This window comes from Maniola jurtina, chromosome 5 (assembly GCF_905333055.1).
Source record: "Maniola jurtina chromosome 5, ilManJurt1.1, whole genome shotgun sequence".
Taxonomy (NCBI): domain Eukaryota; kingdom Metazoa; phylum Arthropoda; class Insecta; order Lepidoptera; family Nymphalidae; genus Maniola; species Maniola jurtina.
The window spans coordinates 10,477,501-10,505,150 of record NC_060033.1 but is presented as its reverse complement, the minus strand read 5'-3'; the positions used below and the strand labels follow the sequence as shown (position 1 = coordinate 10,505,150).

Sequence of the window (27,650 nt, the reverse complement as noted above, 5' to 3'; positions counted from 1 at the left end):
TTTAAAACAATTTATTTTCCATCAACTCTCGTAAAATGAATATGTAAATTCCAAGTCACGGTTTAGGTTTTGTTGGCAAATAACTCCTGCAGCAAACGTGCGAAAGCACAAATGTACGAGACCATTAGTTTTTATGTAGGCCTGACGTACAAGCGATTAGAAAATGTCTATAGAAGAGATGTTCTCCAAACACATTATTAATCCAAAGTAAAATAGGTTACACACCTACAAATTAATAGAGATAAATGCCGTCAGTGTTTTTATTCAAGTAACTGTTATTTAAATACTGAATTAAGGTGCCCACGCACTTGAACTGAACTGCAACTGAACTGCGCGTCGCGGCAGCGCGTCGCACGATATTCTCTCCAGCCGCGACGCGCGGCAGTGACATACGCGCGTCGCGGCTGGAGAGAATATTGTGCGGGGCGCTGCCGCGACGCGCAGTTCAGCTGCAGTTCAGTTCGAGTGCGTGGGCACCTTTAACTGAAATAATTATATTCGGTTGCCAGCGCCCCCAGCGCCAGTATATTTTTTTTAATAATACACACTGTAGGCAGTAGGTACTAGGCATCCCACAGGTTATTATACTAGCGCTTCCATACCTTTGAAAATCGTTCTAAAATTCAAAATGGATTCTGTACGGATGAATGCAGCGCATTTCAACTTCAGCGCTGCGTAGTGTTTACATTCATAAATCTTTAATCGAGGCTAGCGTATTCTGGACTCATATTAAATAGGTGCCCCGATTTCGTTCGGCTTTCATTCATTCATTTCAAAGCACATAGGGTTAAAGTAAAACTGAGAAAGATTTTTTTTGCAAATCGTACTGGTTGACTTTTAAAATGTTGTAGGAAGGAAAAAGCTGACGCTATGAAAATGTAGTGGTATTTGGTAAAGTTACCGAGTTTAATTTTTCTGTCATTAGTTCATCACTTGGATGAATTAACCACATAAAATATTTTCTAATGTTAAGTTAATCTATTTCAAACTCTTGAAGTCGTTTGAATTTTATTTTTTCTCTAATATAAAAAGTCCGTATTATTTATCATCTGTCCTCGTTACTGTTTTTAGATGTACTTACTTTTCTTTTGTACATTTTCTTCATTTTAAGTAGGTATGCGAAATTTATAATTATGTTCTGTTTTAAGTTAGATATACCTACTTAACTAAGCAATCGGTATCAGTCGGCAGGTATTTGTTTGTGCTACTTTAACAGATTCATATGAAATATATTTTTAAGCGTTGCTTTTTCACAATAAAGGTATAGATTTTTTTGTACAAAATCTACCTTGTAAAATCTATCTTGTAAAAGTCAAACTTATTTCTCAGTTAAAGATTTTTCGCATCTGTAAAATCGGCGCTAAATTTTGAACGAGACGTCTTAAAACTTTATAGATCAAAGTTTCTACAGTGTGAACTGCATTTTTATCTCATCTCACATTAGATCATAAAACACAGTTTGAATGATTTTATGGTTTGTTTGTCCGTCGAATTACGTGTGTTCCCATAAATCTCCAATCAAATTACCTGGATCTGTTTGATTTCAATAGTATTTATAATATTGGTACGTATTTTCAAGCTATAAGTCGTAATTTTATTTGCATAACTTTTTAACATGTTATGTCGTCCCTAAATAGGTACCTGGACATAGTTTTCAGAGTTGAGAAACTCTATGTATTTAAAAAGTGGTGATAGCTTACTGGTTAAAACGTCGGTCTCCTATTCGGGTGGTTCAGAATTCGACCCGGGCACGCACCTCTAACTTTTCGGAGCTATGAGCGTTTCAAGCAATAAACATCACTTGCTTTAACCATAAAGTATGTAGCGTGAGGATACCCTGCCTGAGGGTTCTGTAAAACGTCTCAAAGGTGTGTGAAATCTGCCAATCTGCCAGCATGGCCAGCGTGGCGAATTATGGTCTAAAGTTAAACCCTTCTCAACCTAAGAGGAAACTCATACTCAGTATGTGGATGGGTTGATTATGATGACGAAAATGATAATTTCGCCTCTAAGTAGGTACCAATACCTACATACGGAATGTTCTCAGAGTTCTAACTTCAGATGCTCTATGTGTTAAAGAAAACTTGAATAAAATCCTTTTGGTACCTACTGCTTAAGATTAGCTTAGCTTTATAAAATAGGCGCAGTGGGCTGATTTTATACTTGTTATGTATATTTATTAAAATAGCGACAATAAAGAAAACGTCTTATTTATATGTAAATATTTCATTCATTATCCAATTTGACGAAATGTAGCATCATACGGTTATGCCAATTACAAAGGACAAATTGGCACAGTAGGTAATGTTGTTATCCAGACGTAATGTAATTTACATGTTGATTCGGTAAGGTGTTTGGATTATCTGAAATAACAGCTATTCCAGTTGTTGTTTGATATGTATTTGTATAGTATACTTAATGTAGTTAGGTAAGCTGTAACAGAATTTCCAACTGAAATTTTAATGCGCAACGTACTCGTACATCTATAGACTGGAATGGACCCGAGGCGCAACGCTGCAAATTAAACTAAGTTTTTTCTTCTTTGGCATAGCGGTGTAGCAATTGTTTTGTTTCCATGATTGCAGTTTCATCGTATGTCAAAGTAAAGCTTTTAAGTTTTAAGTAACCCTGGTAAAGAGGCGCTATTTTTTGAAGCTACTTTGTAGGCGTCAAAGGGTGCGTAAACTTCGCGCCAATATCTATGTGGTCTGTGTCGCTACGCGCATTATATGTTATGTATATTGTTAGACACTCAAGCGTTCGAATTTGTCGTCACTTTTCAAAATAATTTTGTATGAGCTTTATCTATCTGAAATTTTATAACATCTTGGGTTGTTATCAAAAAAATTGCTGCGTCTCGGCTCTTCTCCACTCCGAAGCGTAAGACTTAATCTTTTCAATCAACAGAGGGAAAGCGTGGATTTCCGTGGATGTACGGACAAGATGCTGGAAGAAAATCCTGCGTGTTTTTCCGCTCACGGAATCCCGCTACATATTTTATTCCTAATATCCCTTTAAAAGTATATACCTACCGAACAGACGTATTGAAAGTCAAATGCAAGTATACACTTTGAAAGTCAGTTTGCAATTGTGGAGTTTACATCTCCTGAGGATGATCCGGTGTCGAAGTGAAACGTAGGTTATGGTTGTGTTCCAGACTACTAGAGGATTTATGTTGCGTTGTGTGTTGGTGGTGTGTATTGCTTGCTTTTTTGCTTCTTTAGTGTTGGAAGGACGGGCTTGGAAGGATGGGCGGTGCTTATCGCATACATGTGTTTTTGTTGGAGGATTATAGCGAATTATGCTTGTGGTTCCTTGCTTTTGACTGCTTTATGGAAACTGCGGAGCTTCCGGTTGCACTTAACACTGCATACCTTCCTACCGCACTAGAACTGCAGTCCAAATGCAGTCCATCATTCTGTCCTTTTAGACGCTTAGAAACAGTGATCTGATCACCTACTAGTTCTATATTAATACTTACCTACTCGTATAAGAAGCATTGTGTCACAATGATGTAGCACAAATAAAGACGGCGGCATAATTTAATTAATAAATTTTGGTTTATAAATCATAATTTAATATTGCTGTTAACAAGTCGGAAAGTGGAAATTTTATAATTTCATACAATGCTTCCTTGAACACCGTCCCGCCATTCGTCATCTTACTCGTTATATTATTAAGCCCCACGCGTTGTGAAGCATAAAGATTTATTGCTGGTCTTGTAACTTGGAAAAAATGGATTTTCTACATAAAATTGTATTTTGCCATAAAAATTATATGGAAAACGAAAAGTGCTTTCTTTGAGGTTATTAAATTGTAATAAATGACAACCACAACGTTGCCTGCATGGCTGAAAATGAAAATATCTACCTAGTCTTATTTTTATTTTATTTTTCATTTTTAGATAAGTACAATCTTGACATCAATCACAGCTGCTCATACCTTATTAGATTTGTATCAAAAATGTTGAACAAAACCATTTCGCGTTTAGTAGATTGGCTGTCGACCACATACTAAGGATGCCCCATTACTTTCTAGCCGTTCTATGGTAAAAGAGAACGAACTTCAATGATCAAGTTAGAAGTAAAGATAAATATTACTTATATTGAATATTGAATAAAAAAATTAATAGTCAATACGAAGAAAAGTATAAAGTTGTTTTAAATCGATTATCGATCGATTTATTAATTTTTTGTATTTGCACACGTGTAGAAAAATATATCAAAGTGAATCCTATATGTTTAACTTTTAGTTATGAAGAGCTTTTTGTTCTGTACCGACGTATTTATATTTATTACTTACGATGAAGGAGAGTGGTTAAAGTCTACGATGCTTAGATACTACTTAGTATATTACGCTTAGTTGCTTATACCAAACCCAACGTTACTCAAGTTAACCTGAAAGGGTGACTGAATTTGGAGGACTATATTTGTCCTTTTAGTTCTTCGAAGGCACGTCAAGCCATTGTGCCCGTCTGTTATCACTAATATCTGTTAGTAAATAATTTTTAAACCTAATATAATACCTAAAACCGAAAAATTATTTTTTAAATAAGATGAAATAAACCAAAACGGTTTCCATAATAAACTCCTTCAAAGCGTGGTTTTATATTTTCTACCTAATGCTATAAATTTCCTTTGAATAATAAAGCCTTATGAATTTCTTGTCCATAATCGTAAGGAATAATGGCAATGGGCTCGTCGAAAGCGAAACTCCTAATTTGAATCACTGAGCCTTAAATGCTGGTATAAATAATTAATTTTGTTCAAATAGATAGCCGTATTTTACAGTCTTTAGGCAAGGAGATTACTTTCGAGATAAATACAAATAACTAGCTAGACCGCCACGGCTTCGCTCACGTGTAATTTCTGAATATCCTTTAGATAGGTAATAAATGTAATAAAGAAATTAAATTGTGCAGAAAAAGTTATTATTGTAAAATCTTAAGAGCAGTAACCCTATTGCGCTTTTCAGAAAGTGTTAGGTATAAAGTTCCATAAAAATAAATTTCTCATTTGAATATCAACCAGACAAACTCAATGAAATTTTGTAGGCAAGGTCAACAAATTTTTAAGCCGGACGTATGGACCATAGTTACACTGGCTCAAAGATTTGTACAGATTACAAAAAGTTTCACAAAAAATTCTACGAAACATGGAATAAGGTATTTGCAAACAAATCATTCGATCAACTTGTTTGCTTTGCAGGACGTCTTGTTTAGAACTCGTGTCAATGTGGACGTTGTATTTACATGATTTAAATAAATCTTAGGTTTCCTAAGGTAATGCAAATATCAACCCACAAAAAATACTTCATAGCACGTATCTTAGAGGTACAGAACCTTAATTCGCATAGACGTTAAAATAAATAGCGACTCTTAGGCTAGGCGTATGCTGAGACGCAGGTATTAAGTAATTTCAGGTAGAGCTACAATTTATAAGGTACTTTAATAGTTATTATGTAATTTATTTTAGTCTACCAATCCACATTGGGCCAGCGTGGCAGACTAGGGCCTAAACCTTCTCACTCTGAGAAGTGACCCGTGCTCAGTAGTGAGCCGACAAATGGTTGATCATGACGATGAATAAGCTACGAACTTTTATTTACTTAGGCAGATAAAGAACTACATTTCTATATTTAGAAATCACAAGTATTAAAGCAAAGAAATAAAACCCTAGTGTACTAACTTTAATTAGATGCTATTTGAGAGTAAATAATTTAATTATTTTAGGCAAAACTAGCAAAGAGAAGGAATGAAACGATGTACAAAATTAACACTCTTTATATTTTTCAATGATTCATTGGATTGGTTTATCAACGAGTTAAAATGGGTACACAACAATTACACAGTTAAGATGAGTTTCCACGGAAATTATTAGGTACATTATTAGGTATACATAACACAATTTATAACAATCAAATACAGAGAGATACAGTAAGAATACTTATCTTTATTCGAGGAGGCTCGTTGCACAAAAACTAACTACTCTCACCCCAACAGTGGTTTATATAGGTTACTATCTTTCTTTGTTCCCTCTACATTTTCCTTATACCAAGCTGACAACATAACACAATATTCTGTTCATAGTAAACAATTAGGCTGAATTACTAACAATTATATGTTTCCAGGCACTAGTTAACATTAATATTAATAATTGAAACCATTATCAAGTTAATACAATATTTAGTTTAAAGTTATTTATCAAAAGTACACACAAGTCATAAGTCAATTGAGGTATTTTAATTCACAATTATAGTACAGCATTACACAAAATTATTCTTAAAGATCATAAGATATTATTCTAATAATTAACAAATAGTTTTCTCTATTTAAAACATTATTATAATTTAATTAAGTAGCAATGACGTGTAACTTGAAAGTTTCTGTCGGAACTCTATAATAGTCAACTGTTCTATTCTTGAATCACATTATTTTCTTGAAACATAAATTAACTACACATTACATCACAAAATTAATAATTATTTATTCTAATAATGTCTACACTTTTCTCTGTTTTTCAATTATACATATTTTAGTAACAAAAATAAAAGAGTATAGCTAATCTTGATAATCAGCCTATTACCATCATAATAAGTACGAATACAAGATAAACAAGTGTTGCCACCCCTTTTTACAATTATTGCTACCTAATTTAATAGTAAACAGTGTTTACATACTTCAATAATTAACTATTCCTCATAAATCACAGAATAAATTTCTTATTTTAAAATAATAATCTATCACGGCCAAACTGACCGTGCTTCGCTCTCGAAGCATAACGACAAAAAAAAAACAACTTTTCACGTAAGGACAATAATAACTCATGACACAGTGAAAAATCAACATGTCTGTGGCTACCATTTACTCCTTACTTTCAATGTGTGTGAAATCCAAAATCACTCCACCATTAATTCCAATAAAAAAAAATTGACAAGTTTTTATTTCTTACCACAGTACATATGTGATACTCCATGGCCTTAAACACCATTGGTTTTCAAGCAGCACCAGAAAATAGCCATGAATACCATTGGTTTTTGAAGCACCACTAAATAATAAACTTCCTTTAAAAATCCTTTAACACCATTCGTTTTATAGCAACATTTTATAATATCCTTTTAACACGAGTGGTTTTAAAGCTATAGCATTTATTTTTTTACTAAAAATTACAATCTATCACTGGTCATCGACATACTTTTTTATTCACTACTTTCAATATAATCTTCAACCAAGACATTTTGATCTATCCATTCACCAGGCCAACGTCTTAACTTTTCCTTGGCAATTATAATATCCTTTAAACTTCCTTTCCCTTTTAAAGAAAATCGATCATTTTCCAAAATATTGATAATTTCATATGGACCTTTGAATTTGGCTCTTAATTTATCATGCCGTCTGTGATCCTGATTTACATAGACTACGTCCCCAATGTTATATACTATATTATCTCGCCTGGATAAATCAAAACGCTTTTTAAAATCACTAGCTACATTGACTAGTCGTTGGTGAGCTAGTAAACGCTCAGCACGAACATCTACTAATTCTTTTTGTACATCATTACCATTATCAGTCACATCATTCAATCGAGCCTGTATGCAAGGTATATTACCATTAAGCCCAACCAATAAACGAATAGGAGCAAAACCAGTAGATTTTTGTATAGTTGAATTGAGTGATAATTGAACTTTCCATAAACCGTTTGGCCAATCTGACGTATTACATGACGTAGTTAACATATCTATTATAGTTTTGACATACCTCTCTATTTGACCGTTAGCACGTGGAGTGCCAGTAGTTATCATATGATGTTCAACTTGCCAACTTCTAAACAATGTTTGTAATAGTTTACATGAAAAGTTTGTACCGCGATCTGTAATGACTAGTGAAGGGGTGCTAAATAGAGTTAACGATTCTCGCACATTATTGACCATTTCATCACCACCCATTGACTTCAATGGTTTTAAAATACAATACTTTGTGAAACCATCTATAATCATAAGAATGTATTTATAGCCGGCACTAGATTGTTGAAAAGGACCCGTACAATCTAAATGTACCGTATGGAAAGGTATAGGAGTTTTTTTCTATTGGGTATAACATGCCTTGTTTGGGCCCTGTATGTGATTTACGCTCTGTGCAAACTAAACAATGAGAAAGATACTTTTTAATAAAACTTGTTAGTCCTGGAAACCAAAAAGACTCAGAAAGTTTTTGAAAGGTTTTATCATAACCTACATGACAATTTTCATCGTGAAATAAACGTAAAATGCTTAATCTGCTGCCTTTGGGAACATACAACCTTGCCCTACCATCGGAGTTAGTTTTGTAGTATAATAAATTATTTTTAACTAAGTATTGGTTAGTATCCAATTCGCCCGCCTGTACTTTTTCAATCAATGACTGAGTTTCATCATCCTTTTGTTGTGCGATTTCTAACCATGAGTTAGTTGGTATTAATACATTAATGATCTCCTTAGATTCTGGATTGAAAATCTCAGTTGTTGATGTAGATAATTTAAGTCGGAACCCCGTAACCTTATCTGATCCTATCGTACCAATTACTACGAAAAAAGAACCTAAATTATCTACATAAACAAGTAAAAATTTAAGATGTCGTACAGCTTTAGTTATGGCTCTTTGAAAGACAGATGGGCCATTGCAAATTCCAAAAGGCATTTTCACAAATTCGAAATGCCCATCTGGCGTGACAAATCCAGTATACTTAACAGAGTCTGGTGCAATAGGTATTTGGTAGAACCCGTTTTTCATATCGATTGAAATAAAATATTTTGATTTACCTAGCTTATCTATCTGATCCTCGATAAGGGGCAAAGGAAATTATTTTATTTAGGGCTCTATAATCTACGCACATTCTATCATTTCCGTCCTTTTTTTTCACTAATAATATGGGACTCGCATAGTCCGATGTACTCTCCTGAATTATATTGTTATTTAACAAATCCTTTATTATTTCTTTAACCTTTTCTCGTTCCACTGCAGCTAACCGATACGGGCGGTAATTGATTACTTCATCTTTTTTTTATCTAATTTTCAATTCTCCCGTTCTGACGGTACTCAAATTACCGTTAGACGGTATAATGGACGGATATTTCGTAAAAATTTTTAAAATACTTTCCCTTAGATTAGAATCAAGATGTTGGATCCTATCAGATAATTGGGATAAACTGTTATTACCGCATTGATATTCTAGTAAATTAACTTCTTGTTGAATTACACGAATCTCTGTATTTCGAATTAATCTACTTCCATTTGAATCTGTAACAATGGCTACGTCCGGATGTAACACCGCATTGCGCCTTATTATACAATCATATTTGAAATCATTATTTTTTACGACGTAAATATCTAACTCGAGACAAATTTCCTCAAATTTAACAGGAACTGTTATTTTCCCCTCTACGTTTATTTTTCCGTTACCTATACCATCAATAGTAAAAAAAAACAAGGCGATATATTACAATCAAGGCACTTGGCAATTGAATATTTAATGATACTACAACTAGCCCCCGTGTCAAGTAAACAGTTAATCGTGTAGTTATTGATCGTAATCTCAGTTAATTGTCATAGTTGTTTAGCAGCAGTTTCCTTATCGATCCGTTTTTTGTGAAAGCAAAAATCAATGGAATGACCCTCCTTGCTACAAAATACACAGTAAAGATTTTTAGTCTTTTTTACAACTTCTTTACCGTCTGAAGAAGAAGAAAGATTTTTATTTCCTTGTAAACATTGAGAGGAAATATGGCCTAATTTTCCACAAGAAAAACAAGTACGGTCCTTATCAGTTTTAACTCGCTTTGGAATACTAGGCCCGGCACTATTATCGGCATTATTTTCTAATGGGCGTTTTCTTGTTTGTTTCGAAAATGTAGAAAACAAAGTTATTAATTCCGACGTGTTAGTAACGGAAGTATTATGGCAAGTTATTTTAATATTTGGTTCCCGAATTCCCCCACACACAAGCTCAATTAATTGATTTTCAGAAAAATTAATCTTACAACTCTGTAAAAGTCTTAACTTTTCTCTTGCATAATCACAATACGAATCACTTGAATCCGACGAATACAATACAGCCTTTGATAATTTTTCCGAAAGATTTTTCTTTTCAGGATATAATGCAATAATATCTTTGCTAAAATTCTCCCAATTTCTACCTTGTTCGGGCTCCCATGACTCAAACCAAGATAAAGCAGACCCTCGGAGGGCCTTACCTGCTTTAGCTGCTTTTTGAATACTGCTCCATCCAAGCTCGGTGCCGAGTAACTCGATGCTTTTGCACCAGGTCTCAGCCCCGTTGTCGCTTTTCTCAGGATCAAAAATAGGCAGCGCGATGTCATCGCTGCGTTGATTGGATGTTAACGAGTCACGTATACTCTTCAAGATTTCTTGCAGCTGCTCGTGGTTGAGATTCATTGTCCCTCGTTTTTTCAAGACCTGTGTAACAAAAATGCTATTAGGTTTCCATTGCCATAAATAATTCGTATCCCACTTCTGATATTAAGTAATTTCAGGTAGAGCTACAATTTATAAGGTACTTTAATAGTTATTATGTAATTTATTTTAGTCTACCAATCCACATTGGGCCAGCGTGGCAGACTAGGGCCTAAACCTTCTCACTCTGAGAAGTGACCCGTGCTCAGTAGTGAGCCGACAAATGGTTGATCATGACGATGAATAAGCTACGAACTTTTATTTACTTAGGCAGATAAAGAACTACATTTCTATATTTAGAAATCACAAGTATTAAAGCAAAGAAATAAAACCCTAGTGTACTAACTTTAATTAGATGCTATTTGAGAGTAAATAATTTAATTATTTTAGGCAAAACTAGCAAAGAGAAGGAATGAAACGATGTACAAAATTAACACTCTTTATATTTTTCAATGATTCATTGGATTGGTTTATCAACGAGTTAAAATGGGTACACAACAATTACACAGTTAAGATGAGTTTCCACGGAAATTATTAGGTACATTATTAGGTATACATAACACAATTTATAACAATCAAATACAGAGAGATACAGTAAGAATACTTATCTTTATTCGAGGAGGCTCGTTGCACAAAAACTAACTACTCTCACCCCAACAGTGGTTTATATAGGTTACTATCTTTCTTTGTTCCCTCTACATTTTCCTTATACCAAGCTGACAACATAACACAATATTCTGTTCATAGTAAACAATTAGGCTGAATTACTAACAATTATATGTTTCCAGGCACTAGTTAACATTAATATTAATAATTGAAACCATTATCAAGTTAATACAATATTTAGTTTAAAGTTATTTATCAAAAGTACACACAAGTCATAAGTCAATTGAGGTATTTTAATTCACAATTATAGTACAGCATTACACAAAATTATTCTTAAAGATCATAAGATATTATTCTAATAATTAACAAATAGTTTTCTCTATTTAAAACATTATTATAATTTAATTAAGTAGCAATGACGTGTAACTTGAAAGTTTCTGTCGGAACTCTATAATAGTCAACTGTTCTATTCTTGAATCACATTATTTTCTTGAAACATAAATTAACTACACATTACATCACAAAATTAATAATTATTTATTCTAATAATGTCTACACTTTTCTCTGTTTTTCAATTATACATATTTTAGTAACAAAAATAAAAGAGTATAGCTAATCTTGATAATCAGCCTATTACCATCATAATAAGTACGAATACAAGATAAACAAGTGTTGCCACCCCTTTTTACAATTATTGCTACCTAATTTAATAGTAAACAGTGTTTACATACTTCAATAATTAACTATTCCTCATAAATCACAGAATAAATTTCTTATTTTAAAATAATAATCTATCACAGGCGACGAAGGTCCACGTATGTTTATTAAAAAAAAAATATAATTTTGTTGCAAAGAAAGAACATTTAATTGAATTAGTTCGTTGTGAATATTGTTTATATGATACAAATCATCCAGGCTATTCAAAAAAGACATTGAAGATATTATGGGTGAGAATCGCCTAGAATTGAACTAGGATGCGAATGTCAGTTGCGTCGCAGCATGCGGAGAGGCCACATGTCTGCCTCAACTGCCCTGCCCTGCAGTGTGCTGTACTATGATGTGCTGCGTCGCCTGCTTCTCAGCATACGCCTAGCCTTATAACGACGCAATGAAGTACAAATTCAGCTCCCACAGAAATGAGGTTTATATTTAATGAACGCCTCTCTTTCTATCGTATGAGATCGAAGGGGACCGCGAGCCGGCCTGCGCTGCCGCGTACCGCAATCTCAGATCACATGACCAAGTGAGCACGGCCATATAACCAGGAGGTTTTGGTCTGTTTCTCCCATACGGTTTGATTTGATACAATCAAACCGTCATCAGTTTACCTTCCACTTTTAATATCCATTCGCGCTCCATTTTAGGTTGCATCATCAGTTGCTAGCAAGTCTAATTGCAGCCAAGCGCTAGTCTGCAAATCAAAAAAAATTATCACGTGCTCTTGGCGTCAGGTAGTGTTACATCGAAAATAGTCTAAAATACATAGCCGAAAGTAAAAATCATATGTTATAAGAAGTAACTTACGTTGTGAGTATGTCGTACACAGTGTACCGCGCAAGGTAGGAATACTGATGCAGCTTGCGAGGCGCATGTGCCAGCAGCAGAAACCGACGGTCTGCTGACAGGGAGTATGAGGCTGGCTCCAGAACCCTCTGTAAAAATAAGTTAGGTTAGAATCTGATAAAAACAATTGATATGGAGTCAAACACCCTGACGTAAGAGATAATACATTTATATAGAGAACCAGCTAGCTGACTGGTAAGATGGGCAGAAGAACTAAGGATAATCCACTTTTAATCAGCAGGTTAAATCTACTTTTCGAACCAGCAATGGGTGAGCCTTGAGCGTGCGCCTTTAAAGAAGGACTATATACGCCTAAAGAAACTCAAAGAAGATTATTATGAAAAGCCATTGATTTTAAAAGAGCCACAAGCGATGCGGCTCAGACCCTCGATATGATCAGATGATACAGAATATAAAGAATTATTAAACCCATAAAATAAGTAAACCTATAACATAAAGTTATCTCAATATACCTACTTATTTACAATCAGGACTACTCTATGAAATATTAGGCAACGATTTACAAAAGCTTTAATATAAATATTTTGTTGCTAATAAAATATTTTGTTAAATAAGTAAATCATCCATCAAATGTTTACGGTTTGCAGTAATTCTACGGATATTCGATTACCAACGTTATCTGATTAAATTCATCGCGTGTTGGTGTAGACCCTGCTGTCACGCAAAATCTGTATCAAACACAGATATGGGCAGAAACAAGTACGTTAGATAAGGTGAGCCATACAAAAGGCAATCATGTGTTGGTCGATTCAAAACCGAATTTCAAATCTGAAAAGTGGCTCACCGAGCGTATTGGGAATTTTGTGTCAAATGTCCTCGTGATGATAGTTGTCTTAACACTGACATTTAATTTTAGTTCTGAGTACGCTCACGTGACGCTCATTGCTGCTATCAGTGCCAAAATGCGTCAAATTGCTTTAAAAACAGGTCCGCAATAGCAAGTCCAGCGAAGGTACTTGTACTAGTAGAGGTCAGTGGTCAAAACATTGACAAGGATCACAACAATATAAATACTTTTACAACAATAAATAGTTGGAAATTCAAAGTTTCGTGATACAGCATCGGGCAATTGGGCCAACGATAATGTGGAGCTCTAGGTACAATTAAAACTGTTCAACTGTGTTGGAAAAAGTTCAACTTTTTAATACAACAAAAAGCGGAATAATTTGTAGCAAACTGAAGTTACTTTTTCAGTATATCGCTTTGAACTTTCATTATTATATTATGAGAAATAGATAAAAGGACTCCTAGAAGATATTTGCTAAAAACATTGCATACCTAATATCATAGCGAAAGTGTGTCTGTCTACTAGTTTTTCACTTTCCAATCGTTTAACCGAATTGGACGCAATTCAGTTCAGATAGCTTGCATCCCGGGAAAGAACTTAGACTTTTTATCCCGGAAAATCAGAGTTTCCACGGGATTTTTAAAAACCTAAATCCACGCGGACGAGTCGTGGTCATCATCTGTATAAACATATATAAACATTAAACGTTTTTTATACAAATAAATACCAGAAAATAACTTGTTGCTTCACAAATAAATAGAAAAACTACTACTTTAACTATAGTTACAATCTTCCACGTGTGCTCGCTATCCACCGTAATTTGTTGATAGATTATCCCGCAGCCAGTAGCACGAGCCCGGCTCGGCGTAACAAATGGCTGCATGCTCCATTACTTAGCTGGATCTGTTCTAATTTTAGCTTTACTTTTTTTATTAAACACTTTCTTAGATATTATGGTGAACAAATATCGGATTTTAACATTGGAATAGATAGACGATTTTTAAGGTTCCATACCTCAAAAGGACAAAGAAACCCTTATGGTATCACTTCGTTGTCCGTCAGTCTGTCTGTACCTCTGTCCATCTGTTCGTCTGTCGTGTCTGTCAAGAAAACCTGTAGGGTACTTTCCGTTGACGTAGAATCATGAAATTTGGTAGGTTGGTGTTACAGCACAACTAAATTTAAACATCTAAAAACTGTGTATTTGTGGTTATATCACAAAAAAATTGTGATATTAGGTGATTACGTGTTCATCAACCTATTTATTTTCAAAGTATGATAACTATACCAAGTAATATATATGAAATCATATGAAAAGGCTTTACTTGTACATTCTAAAACAGTTTTTTATTTATTTTTATGCACAACAGTTTTTGATTTATCGTGCAAAATGTCGAAAATACTTGCAAACCAAACTTGCTTATTATACTTATAATGTTTAAAGTGGACAATCAAAAAATACGTAAATACAAAATGAAACAATTTAATAAAGTAAGCAATTTGCGAGCAACTAAAATGAAACATCGCACGCACCTGGCCTCACGTCAAGGTGCGTGAGTTATGAAAACTTGACTGCCCCTCTTTATTTTTCCGTCAATAGCAATCTTTATCAATGTCCGCTTGAATAGCCTTAACTTGGCAGAACAATAATTTTCAATGTACCTATTTGAACAAAGCTGTTCTCCCTCGTAACATTTTGCTCGTAATCTTTTTAATATTGTGTTAACTTTTAATACCCATAAGGTGAAATGTTTTACTTCTGATATTATAGATGTTTGCCAAAACCGTACAAAGTCATTAATTTAAAAAAATGCCGAAAACTATTTAGTTGCATGGTTTTCGATTAATTTTGCCTTTAAGTAAGCGTGTAACTCAGGTTCTAATAAACCAATTTTCATAAAGTTTTAGCAGATTTTTTTTTTTAAATTTCATACATTGTTTTTTTTTGGATTATCAAATTAATTGTAGTACAAAAATTAAAATTTCATATTTTTGAAAATTAAAACTAGTTTAGTTTTACAACTATCAGCACTCCCAGTACTGTTAACATTAGCATATTAGTTACGCGACCTTACACTTTTTACCCAAAGAAGCCTAAAGAAGCTGCGTGTGGCTGAACTATAGAACCCTGAACTGTGAATATAATACACGTTCTGGACGTGAATAAATTGTCTAGTACTACTACATTACAATATAATTATATAATACGAGTATATAGAAGAGATAGAGATAAGTAGAGAAGAGATATTTTATATCGAATTTACATTATATCTAGTACGATATCGTATCAACGATCTTATAAATAGTGGTGATACAAATAACATGGAGAATTTCTCTGAAGAGGAAGAAGAGTTATGAACATTTACCAGCCATCAATATTGAAACTGTCAGTTACAGACTTTATCGATGTCCGGCCAACAAGTGGGCGGCTGGCTGGCTGACTTCGTAATAAATGTAACTAACTTGTAACATTAGTCGATACAACAACAAGAAAGAAAAATTGGTTTGTTTGTTTTTCGCTTTGTCAACCAAATGTTTGTTGTAATAGCTGTTTTACTTACTAATAAAGCTAAAGAACTTTTACTTCTACATTTTAAGCAACTTTTATAGTTTAGTAGATATAAATTGATTAACTTGAATGACTTTCAAATATATTTAAACTTATGTTTAATAAAGTCATACGCCCTAAGGTAGATATTATCATTAATCAATCAAAAAAAAAATTTAAATCAAGTCCATGTTTCCATACTATTAATTTTAAATACGAAAGTGTGTCTGTCTCCTAGCTTGACACGGCCCATCCTTTTAACTGATTTTGACAGGCACAAGGATAGTTTGGATCCTGGGGATGGATATAGGTCACTCTTTATCCCGAAAAATCAAGAAATTACTACGACTTTTTTAAAAGCCCATCCGCTTAACCGATTTTGACACAAAGAAAGCCATTCCGGAGACGAAGATACAAGTAGGCTATTTTTATACCGGAAAATCAAAGAACTCCTATGATTAAAAAAAACTTATCCACGCGAATGAAGTCATGAAATTGTTTACTATTAGGTATACAGGATGTTTGGTAACTAGTATATAATGACGACACGTACCCATGCTACTTTGATCTGATAAATACAATGCTGAAGTAAAATGACGAAATAAAATTATAAAAATTTCCATACAAAATTTTAATTTTTTTTATGTCCAAGTTTTCATGGCCCTAACGTGCCTTAACTCACTGAGATCGTTGGCCTTGGTCTATCTTAAGATGGCCAACGAACGATCTCAGTGAGTTAGAGCACGTTGGGTCGACATGAAAACTTTGACATAATTTTTTTTTAAATTTTGTATGGAAATTTTTATAATTTTATTTCGTCATTAGGTCTGTATACTTCAGCATTGTATTTATCAGATCAAAGTAGCATGGGTACACGTACCCATCGTCCCACCCCCCACGTCTTTATATACTAACTAGCTGATGCCCGCAGCTTCGCCCGCGTGGATTGGTCAGATCCCCTGCAGCATGAAGATTGAGGAGTTGGAATCCAAATTTTTTATGAAACAATGTCGCAAAGTTCCTCTATCGATTAAAAAAGAAATGACGCAAATCGGTTCAGAAATCTCGGAGATTTCGATGTACATAGGTAGAAAAACACAACTCCCTTCTTGAAAGTCGGTTAAAAAAGTAGCCTATGTTACACCCTGGTCAATCCTCTACTTGTATGTGAAAATCCCGTTAAAATCGGTTCAGCCGTTCCGAAGATTAGCCTTTTCAAACAGACAGACAGACAGACAGACAGACAGACAGACAGACAGACAGACAGACAGACAGACAGACAGACAGACAGACAAAAATTTTAAAAACGTGTGATTCAGTTATGGTATCGTTCAAATAACCATATGACCTTAATATGTGGTAGTTATTTCGAAATTACAGACAGACACTCCAATTTTATTTATTAGTATAGATTACCAAACACCCTGTAAGTATAGATATATTTTTGTTAAAACGATATAATATGTCAACCTGCACAATGCACATAATATATTGTGCACATTGCACATGATGCATGTACATAATTAGGTAAAATGAATCGTGTATCTGCATAATATTGTTTGTGTTAACTGGCAGTGTAATGGAACATACCTAGACGGGTACCTGCTTTTAATATTAATGTTTAACTATTCTTTTATATTTCTATATTTAGTTACGAATTTCTAAGCAAAGATAAAAAAGTTCAGTGCTTTTCCCCTAGAAGGCTGTGGAACTAAAGCGCTAGTGTTAATTAATTCAAGAAAGCCATTTATCACCGAGCCGAATAAGGTCAACACTCACAGCTGCTAATATCATTGAATTTTCTTCGTCTTTCCATAGTCTTCCAATAGTAAAGTTCCAATATTTTTTACAACTATTCAATTGCATCCCGAGTTTTATAGTTATTTTTCTAATAAAAGTATGAGAAATCTCGTTTTGAATATTTTATGTAAAAAATCTTTTTCTTATGAATAGTGAATAGGTTATCCTTTCACAATAATCTTAGAACTTAGAAGGAATATTTTTCCATTTCTATTTATTAGTCAGTTACACCTAGACTAGTCATTTAAATGTTATAATGTATAGTTTGTATAATGAAATAATATTATGATGCTTGCACCAACATTTCAGCGCTCGTCAACATAAAATGAAAACCGACTTCAATAACCACAAACACTAAAAAGTAAAAAACATATTTTCTTGTTTCTACACGTGTATGTATGTATGTATGTATGAAGTGGGGCGAGCTTCATGCTTTGATTTCTAATTTCTTTTATTATACTCGCCCTTAAATACATACACGTGTAGAAACTTTTAATGTTTGTGGTTATTGTAGTCGAACCTTATTTATTTTTTATACATTTTCAATGTGAATGACGTATGAAAACTGCACCATTTGTATGAGCGGAGTATCACTAGAGTAAGTAGATAAAAAACGAAATGCTTTTCACTTACAAACGTAGAATTCGGCATGAGGGTTTTTGAAGTCTGATTGGCTGCAAACAGGAGGCTGATTCCGCCCCACGGATCCCGATACACGAACTCGTCACCTGCGAACAACATTTGTTCATTTGTATCTATATTATCTACTGATTGTAATATGGCTCACACAGTTCATGCTCATATTGACATGCTCATTTTATAACCAAACCCCTTTAAATATATTAAAAAAAACAGTCAAGTGCGAGTCGGAAAAGGGTTCCATATCGTCTTACAAGATTAATTTGTTAGGTATTTTTAATTTATATGGCAGCCATTTTTATTTTTTTATAATCTGTTGTACCTATAGCGGGAATAGTGAGAATTTCAACTCTCTATTAATAACAGTTCATGAGATACAGCCCGAAGTTTTAGAAAAAGAAGTCACTTCTCTAACTAAAGAATAAGGTGATTTTGCTCGTAAAAAAGTTATCAGTCTAATCATTGCAAAAACTCATTATCAGTTTGCTATAAAGAAATATTTTGGAAAGCATGAAAATAAAGAAGTTTTCACTTGGATGAAACAAAAATAAAACTGTTTTGGCAAAAACTTATTCGATAAAGATAAATTAAGTGAACACGATAAGAATGTTTTTGTCCCTCTAACATTATAATATATTAAGGTAGCTTTCTATTTCTAGCAATTTTATTTTTCGACGATCAAATAACCACAAAAATATATCATCCCTCCTGTTGTTGCGAAGATTCTTTCTAGGGTTCCGTTGTAAAACTAGAAACCCTCATAGTTTGGTTCAGTCCGTCTATCTGTGATTACGCGGCTATTTTAGAAAAAGATGCAAGATTGAAATAGAGTCTCGGACTGTAATAATAAAATTATGTGATGTGTTGTATAGCGGTAGTTTATGGGGCTAGAATTCATTATTTAAAAATTAATTATAAAATTAGATTATTCGAAAATTTTAACATAATTAATTTATTAACGTCACGTTGTATGGAAAGCGATAAATGACGTCACAAGTCGTAAACGACAAATATTTCATTTTTTTAAACATAAAAATAGAGTAGTTAATTTCTGCGTGAAAATATGTTTAGGTACTCGTATGTTACAAAATTGAAAAATATTCGTCGTTTATTACTGTTTAAGAAACAATGATTGTCAAAGTTTTTACTAACTAGCACGGCTACGGGACCCTACCTTATTTATGCGTGTTCTGACACGCACTTGACCAATTTTTCGATTGTTATCAATAAATGATCTGCATTTTTTTAATAAAGCTTATTCTCATATTATCATCATTCTTAGATACGTATTAACTGACACGATTACCATGAAGCCTACCAAAGCTCTTGAAAACTTTTACCTTAGGTATCTTGACTCTTGAGAGAATTATATTAGATCTATCAATTAAACATAGACAAATTGATCGTTTAGCAAGTTTACGAAGTCCAGGCACATTGTGCTTTCTTACATGATGCCGTGTACACGATTCTACATAGTTAAAATATTCCAAGCAGTATTTAGGTCGTTCAGTGTAAGGACCTAAATACTGCACCTAAATACTGTGGTGTGTAGCACCTAGTGAGGTGCTAGGTACGGAGTGCGAGCCGGTATAATGAACCTGCTTATAATTATTTTATTATACTAATGTGATGGGAGACGCGGAAACACGACTAATACATAAGTGACATAGCGAGAGCAGATAAACAGGTCGATGTATACCTACCTATTATAGGCAGGTATACATTAAAATAATTATTTTACATTATAAGGACTGGATCAAGAATGGCCCATCGTGCTAAAAGTAAGGGCTCTTTAGTACGTATGTAAAACATACAATATGTATGTTATGTACAAAATGCAAATGTCGAATACGTCGATACTACATAAATTAAAACGTAAGTAATAGATTTACTTACAGTCATTTTCTTACACATAAAGTGTTTGATCTCAACCGATAAATACATTTTAAGTTTTTAAATAAGTTTTAAGTATGTACTAGGAAAATAATAAAACTGTTACAAGATCAGTAAGCTGGGTTCTGGTGCGTATAAACAAACTGCCTGAAGTAATATCAAAGTTGCATTTAGCGCTCCGCGTTCATAATATCAGGGGGCACGGCAGTGCCCCCGCCAAGACGAGCCAAACGGCGCGGGCGGCCGGGGCGCTACGTAGTACCTTTTTCTCGAAGTGTTTCGCCGTATTTTCGACCCGTCATAACTTCGGTCTGGATGACGCTAGAAAGCTGAAATTTTCAGTATAAGGTGTCCTCGGCAAATTTACCAAATATACTAAGTATCAAATATCTAGCTTTTATGGTTACAGATTTATTGATACCTAAAATACGCCGTTTACGTCCCTCACTGATGATCATCACAATTCATAGTCTGTAATTCTAGGGTACTTCCTGAAGTCCTAGAAGGCTGAAATTTGGTATGTAGACTAGAAATTGCATACAAACTACAGGAAAATTAAGAAATTGGAAATTTCCCCCCTCTACGACTCTTATGGGAAAAGCAAATCTGTAAATTCTGTTGCTAGAATGCTGATATTTTCAAGATAAGATGTCCTTGGCAGATTCATTAAACGTACTGAGTATCAATTGTCTAGCTTTTATAGTTTCAGATTTATCGACATTCAAAACCTCTAGTCACAAATTCTAGGGTACTTTCTTCAGAAACTTCTAGGACTTCAGTCCTAGAAGACTGAAATTTGGCATTAAGTAGGAATTTCAAGAATTATGAACAACAGATAAATTAAGAAATCGGGTCCCCCTTCATCCCCTCGTATATGAGATGCATATCTGTAAAATCTGTTGCTCGAATACTAAAGTTTTCAGGATAAGATGTCCGTGGCAGATTTATCCAACGTACCAAGTATCTGTGTTTCCTGAAGTCCTAAAAGACTGAAATTTGGTATATCTGCTTCAAAATTGAGTTGCAAGATTCCACCCGAACAAACATAGTTACATACGAGTACATTGCAAGTTGAATAAAAGCTTTTAAAAAAAGAGGTAACGATAGAGAGTGGGCCATGAAAATGATGTACCTACAAGAAATAGATCCAAAAAAAATTTAGGGCACCTGCCAAAAAGAAATGAAATCCCACCAAAAACATTTCATGTAAAAAGTTAGCCAAGACTCACAAGTTCATAATGTTTTCACTGTTAAAAAGTTATGAGATCTCTAGTAGAGCCAAGCCCCTAGCTGAGCTTGAATTTGTGCTGGCCATGGGACCTATCCCAAGTCCAAAGTAATATAGCTCTTAAATGTTCTTGACTATATCACATTTATAACAATAAATAACAAATCACTCTACTTACAAGCTCTGATTCTACAAACCCTATATCTTGGTAAAAAAAGTACGGCTTGGCCGTTTAATGTTCGTAAAACTATTACATGACATAACATATTAAACGTTAAAAGTTATTAAACGGCCAAGCCGTCTTTTTTTTACCAAGATGTAGGGTTTGTAGAATCAGAGCTTGTAAGTAGAGTGATTTGTTATTTATTGTTATAAATGTGATATAGTCAAGAACATTTAAGAGCTATATTACTTTGAACTTGGGATAGGTCCCATGGCCAGCACAAATCCAAGCTCAGCTAGGGGCTTGGCTCTACTAGAGATCTCATAACTTTTTAACAGTGAAAACATTATGAACTTGTGAGTCTTGGCTAACTTTTTACATGAAATGTTTTTGGTGGGTTTTATTATCAGTTACGCATCAAAGGAATCACCGATCACTTCAATAAAGAAATTTTCCAAAAATAAAAGCTATATTCACTATAATACACGATTCATAAATGAAATATTATTTATCGTAACCTAATAATACATTTTTAAATCTTATTTAATAGCGCATGGACATTCGCCAAAGCACTTAATATGTGTGAAAGCAACTGTTATGATCTATTCGTTTGGTTTTACGAGTATGAGCAATGAGTATGATGCTAACAATGACCTCTACTAATACAAGTACGCTGGACTAGTGATTGCCAACTTGTTTTTGAAGCAACTTGATTTGCACCATTTTGGCGCCGATAAAATTTTATCAGCGTGTGCGGCATGTGACTATACTCTGAACTAAATATTAGTTATGAGATATCTGTCAACATAGTGTCAACACGAAGACACTGAATATATTATAATAGTACTAAACGGAGACCATTTGACAAGAAATGTCAATTTTAATTTCCGTTAGGCTCGGCGGGGTGCTTCAAATCGGTACCAAAACAGGTGTCATTTTGTAAGGCACTTCTTTTCCAGCGTTCTTGTATATGACCATTTCGGTGGATGCAAATGATACAGTACACTGTGGTACAGTATAGACACTTGCATAAATCTTGGTTGACTCTACGACAAATTGTGACATTAATGTTGGACATAAATTTTGGTAGGTAGTTTCGCCACTATTGTGCATTCTGAAAATTTTCTGTGTCTAGTTTAACATGTTAGTTCATGCAAATATTTTGTGTAGACTTTTGTATGTAAGAAGTACCTAAATAAAACTCAAAGAAGTTTTACTTTTGAGATAAGCCTCTTGTACTAACACTGGAACATCTTTTACCAGCCAAATGTAAACGTAAAGTATAGAGAGACGCATAAGCTAATGCAATTTTAAATCCATCTTGCCAATTTTTTGGGTTCCGTACCTTAAAAGGGAAAACGGAACCCCTATAGGATGACTTTGTTGTCTGTCTGTCGTGTGTGTCAAAAAACCTATAGGATACTTCCCGTTGACCTAGAATCATGAAATTTGGCAGGTAGTTACTTAGGTCTTATAGCACAAGTCCAGTACTTATATTGATGTGCCTTATAAGCTATAGTGTTCTTGTGACTTGTTGTAAAAAATCATCCATTAGTAGAATAACTTTATAATATTTTGAACATTTCATATTATTAAGAAACAACTTCAAAATTACTTTTTAAATAATATCAAAGTTAGACTTTACTGCAAAAAATACAAACTCGCCAATAATATTTTTCTATCGGTGCTTTCATGTCGTCTGTCGTAGACATAATTTACTACTTGAAAACCTTCGGTGGAAAACTTTTCTACAAATCCAATTTATCGACGTCAGTTGGTTAACAGTTATAAATGAGAGAATTGCTTTCTGATATTTTGTGAAATGGGGAAATGGTTTTTATATGAGTTAGGGTTTCTTTTATTCGTACATTTCTTATGAATATTGGACTTAAAGATAAGATGGGTCGTGACCTTAATAACGTGTTAAGTATCTAGACAAGGGTAAAAGGCTTGTCTCGACCGCGACTAACGAACGTCTCTTAAAAGTGTGCCCTTAAGCCCTTAAGACAAGCATACGACTACGTCAGTGTAACATACATGATTTTTACCACGTAACATAATCAAACAGAGTTAGCTTACATTTCGTTGACGGACATAGGCTACTTTTTATCCCGGAAAATCAAAGAGTTCCCACGGGATTCTTAAAGGTCCATCCGTTTAACCGATTTATATCAAAATTGGTACCTATAGAGGTAGATTGGCGTCCCGGAAATTGACATTGCAATTTTTATCCCGGAAAAATAAAGAGTTCGCAAGGGATTTTCAAAAATCTAAAAACACGCAGACGAAGTCGCGGGCATCATCTAGTAAATAATAAATAATAATTATAATTAGTTACTACTAAATCGTACTTTCTTCGATGAAAACTCGTTAATTTCCAATTGGCAACTGTGGATGTGAGCGGTTATTTGTGGCGCGGCTGTGAGATTTAAAGTTAAGGCTCACACAAACATGTTCAATTTACAGAGCGGGTTAACGGCGCGTGAACAGGGTCAGCCTTTTATGGCCCGAAATAGTTTCGTCGAGTTTTCCTTTTCAGACCGTTTTCAGACAGCAACGGACCTTAATGAATTAAATAGTCAAATAGTTTGGAATTCCTCCATTATTGAGAACCAGCTTTTGCTCGCGACTTCGTTTAGGTTTTTAAAAATGTTCACAGGCTTCGGTCATCTATACTAATATAATATTAAGTATTATGTATATTTATAAATGTGAAAGTGTTTGTTTGTCCTAACTAAGCAACCAATCGACTTGATTTTTGGCATAGGGATAGTTAAAAGGACGGAGAGTACCATACGCTACTTTTTATCCCGGAAAATCAAAGAGTTAGAACCCTAAAAACTTAACGTGATCAATCAAATGAATCTGAAATTAATGCAATGTTTTACTTAAGGAGAGATATTTCGGCCAACATTGAGTATAACGATGATTTTTACAGAACCTGTAGAAGTAGATAGGCTTACCTAAGTGTTCCATCATTTTCTATCGGTGAACGGACTAATGAATGATGCGTAAAAAGGGCTACAACATGACCGCATACAAGCAGTATTTTATTTTTCCTGAAGCAAAGACGCAAGCCTTTAACATTTTCTCAAAAGAAAATCTTAATTTTTAACCCCCGACCCAAAAAGAGGGGTGTTATAAGTTTGACGTGTGTATCTGTGTATCTGTGTATCTGTGTATCTGTGTGTCTGTGTATCTGTGTATCTGTGTATCTGTGTATCTGTGTATCTGTCTGTGGCCTCGTAGCGCCTAAACGAATGAACCGATTTTAATTTAGTTTTTTTTGTTTGAAAGGTGGCTTGATCGAGAGTGTTCTTAGCTATAATCCAAAAAAATTGGTTCAGCCGTTTGGAAGTTATCAGCTCTTTTCTGGTTTTCTTATTACTTTTATCCCAGGACCACCAGAGGTTACGTATTTTCTGACACAGGAAATATGAACAATTGAGTAGTGTTAGTAAGTACTAAGAAAGCATGCCTAGCCTACGTGCTAGCTTGCTTAGACGGCCAATTTTCAGGTATCTGATAATCAAGGTACATAAAACCATTACTTACCTACCTCACGTAAATTCTCCAAACTGATTTTTACGTATATTTTAGGCAATATCCTTAAAAATATGTCGCCAATACTCCCAGACACTTCCCGCGTCGGCCGTATTGCTTTGCAGACGCTTTAAAGCTCCCAAAATAAGTAATTACTTAACTGCACGTAAATTCTGATGCTCCATTTTTATATATGTCTACCAGACAACTATTTTAAAACCTTTTACAAGAAGACAGACCGATCCAGAGGGCGAATCATCCCCTAAATTCAATTTTAATGCCTCTGTGAGTTTGAGCACGAGGGCATCATTATCTACGCGCATGAGACTGAGTAAGACATGTATTAGGATATAATATATTGACTTCTCTCTCACTCTCTTATAGTTTACTTATGTCAATTAATTATTAATATTAAAAAAAAACAGCTAAAAATTAAAAAAATTGGAGAATTTACGTGAGGTAAGTAATGTTTTTATGTACCTTGATTACCTGATACCTGAAAATTGGCCGTCTAAGCAAGCTAGCAGGTCTGTAGGCATGCGTTCTTAGTAGGGGAGAGTGTGCATGAAAGAGCCAGGCTTTGAAAGAGCCGATGTGATTTTCCATTACTTATCGATATTCTACCAAAGTTTAATTTTACTCCTTAAATGGCAACACCGGATAGCTGTTACCCACAAATATTTGACAGTTCTACGACAGCAAATGGCCTCACAGGACTGTTACGAAAATTCGGAAGCCAAAAAGTAAGTTTTTTTGTGTTTCTTTCATCTTTTTTTTCAAAAAGGGTATTGCATAAGTTGACAAAACTGATATACAGTATTGGCGTCTATATATTTGCCCTTGTTTTGCATAAATAATATCAGATCAGCGTTCTGGTATCGTGCCTTTTTTTTGAAATTATATTTTTAAAAGCGTCGTGTTTTGAAAGAGCCAGTTATTTATGCTTTGAAAGAGCCGCCTCTTTCATGACACGAAAACTGGCCCATTCAATACATCGTTTAGTTTTAATTAACCCCCGACGAAAAAAGAGGGGTGTTATAAGTTTGACGTGTGTGTCTGTGTGTCTGTCTCTGTGTGTGTGTGTGTGTCTATGGCCACGTAGATCCTAAACCAATGAACTAATTCTGATGGTTCTTTTTTTGTTTGATAACTGATGTGATAGAGATTGTTCTTAGCTATAATTTATTTATTTATTTATTTAATCTTTATTGCACAAAATACAAAAAAAACAAAAGGCGGACTTAATGCCTAATGGCATTCTCTACCAGTCATATTTATAGAGGTCGGGGGTGTCCAAAATTTTTAATTTTAGTTATTTCATTATTATATGATATATGTTTCAGAATAAAAAGATATGTCTTCGCAAGCGTCAACAGCTAAAAAACGGGTAAGGCCCACAACTGCTGCAATAGAAGAGGCTGTAAAAGAAGTGCTTGCTGGAAATCAGTCCATAAATAGAACAGCGTTAGCGTTATCGTGTGGCCTCAAAGGGGTGATTAATTTCTTCTGCCAAAAATGTTTTTAATTTTAAATTGTTTTTATATTGTTTTTATTTTATAAGTTTGTGTTTTTAGACAAATTTTTATTAATTATTTAATTTTTGACTAAGACAAAGTTCAAAAGTTTTAATTGTTGATTAAGACAATGTTTAATTATTACTGAGACTGTTAAAAAATTGTGATTTTCATAGGAATACTAAAGTAAGCTTAGTATTAATCTGATATTAAATACTTAACATAATTTTAATTGATAAAAAACCGTTTAGTACCTCAAAAGTAGGTATCGGCTCTTTCATAACACATGGTGGCTCTTTCATTGACCTGCTGCTATGAAAGAGCCGATTTCCTTTTTTTTTTAAACTATTTATATAAGAGATTATCAGCGTTGTTATCCTCTTTATTTTTATTTTATAACATTGCCAATTAAAGTGATTATAAGAAAACCTAGTTTCATTTGAAAATAATATAGTAAAAGTGTGTTTTTTTTTACACTATTCAAAACTGGCTCTTTCATCCACACTCTCCCCTACATACTAACACTACTCAATCGTCCACATTTCGTTCGTCAGAAAATACGTGACGGCTGGTGGCCCTGGGATCTTTCACTATTGTAACAGAGGTTCATAATATTATGTCAATTGGCAAATGTCAAGCTGTCAAGATGGACGTTGCCTAGATACATAATTATTTATTTGAAAATAATGTTTTGGAAAACTCCGATACTTTGGATCGTAGGCGCGGAGTTTCTAATTTATAAAATATTATAATCACAGTTAAAATGAGAAAACATCAATTCAATTATAATATCCAACAGTCAACCAAAGGCCACGAACAATCAACCCAAACCCAAACCATAGTCAAACAATTTTTAGGGTTCAGTAGGTATCTGTAGAAAAAAAAAGTAGCCTCGACT

The 27,650-nt window shown here is 34.1% G+C and overlaps 1 protein-coding gene and 1 long non-coding RNA gene across 3 annotated transcripts in view; one reads left to right on the top strand and one right to left on the bottom strand.

Moving 5' to 3' along the window:
• LOC123865235 (dipeptidyl aminopeptidase-like protein 6) overlaps positions 1-27,650 on the bottom strand; it is a 122,870-nt gene that overhangs the window by 32,583 nt on the left and 62,637 nt on the right. For both annotated transcript variants that reach the window (XM_045906164.1, XM_045906165.1), the window contains exons 4-5: positions 18,406-18,500; positions 12,578-12,705 (exon numbers count right to left, since the gene is read on the bottom strand). In XM_045906164.1, the coding sequence (XP_045762120.1) occupies positions 12,578-12,705; positions 18,406-18,500 (223 nt within the window). The remainder of the gene's footprint in view (positions 1-12,577; positions 12,706-18,405; positions 18,501-27,650) is intronic.
• On the top strand, positions 13,483-27,189 carry LOC123865268. The gene is made up of 3 exons (XR_006795948.1): positions 13,483-13,543; positions 19,284-19,285; positions 27,177-27,189. It is a non-coding gene; the product is annotated as an uncharacterized LOC123865268 (long non-coding RNA).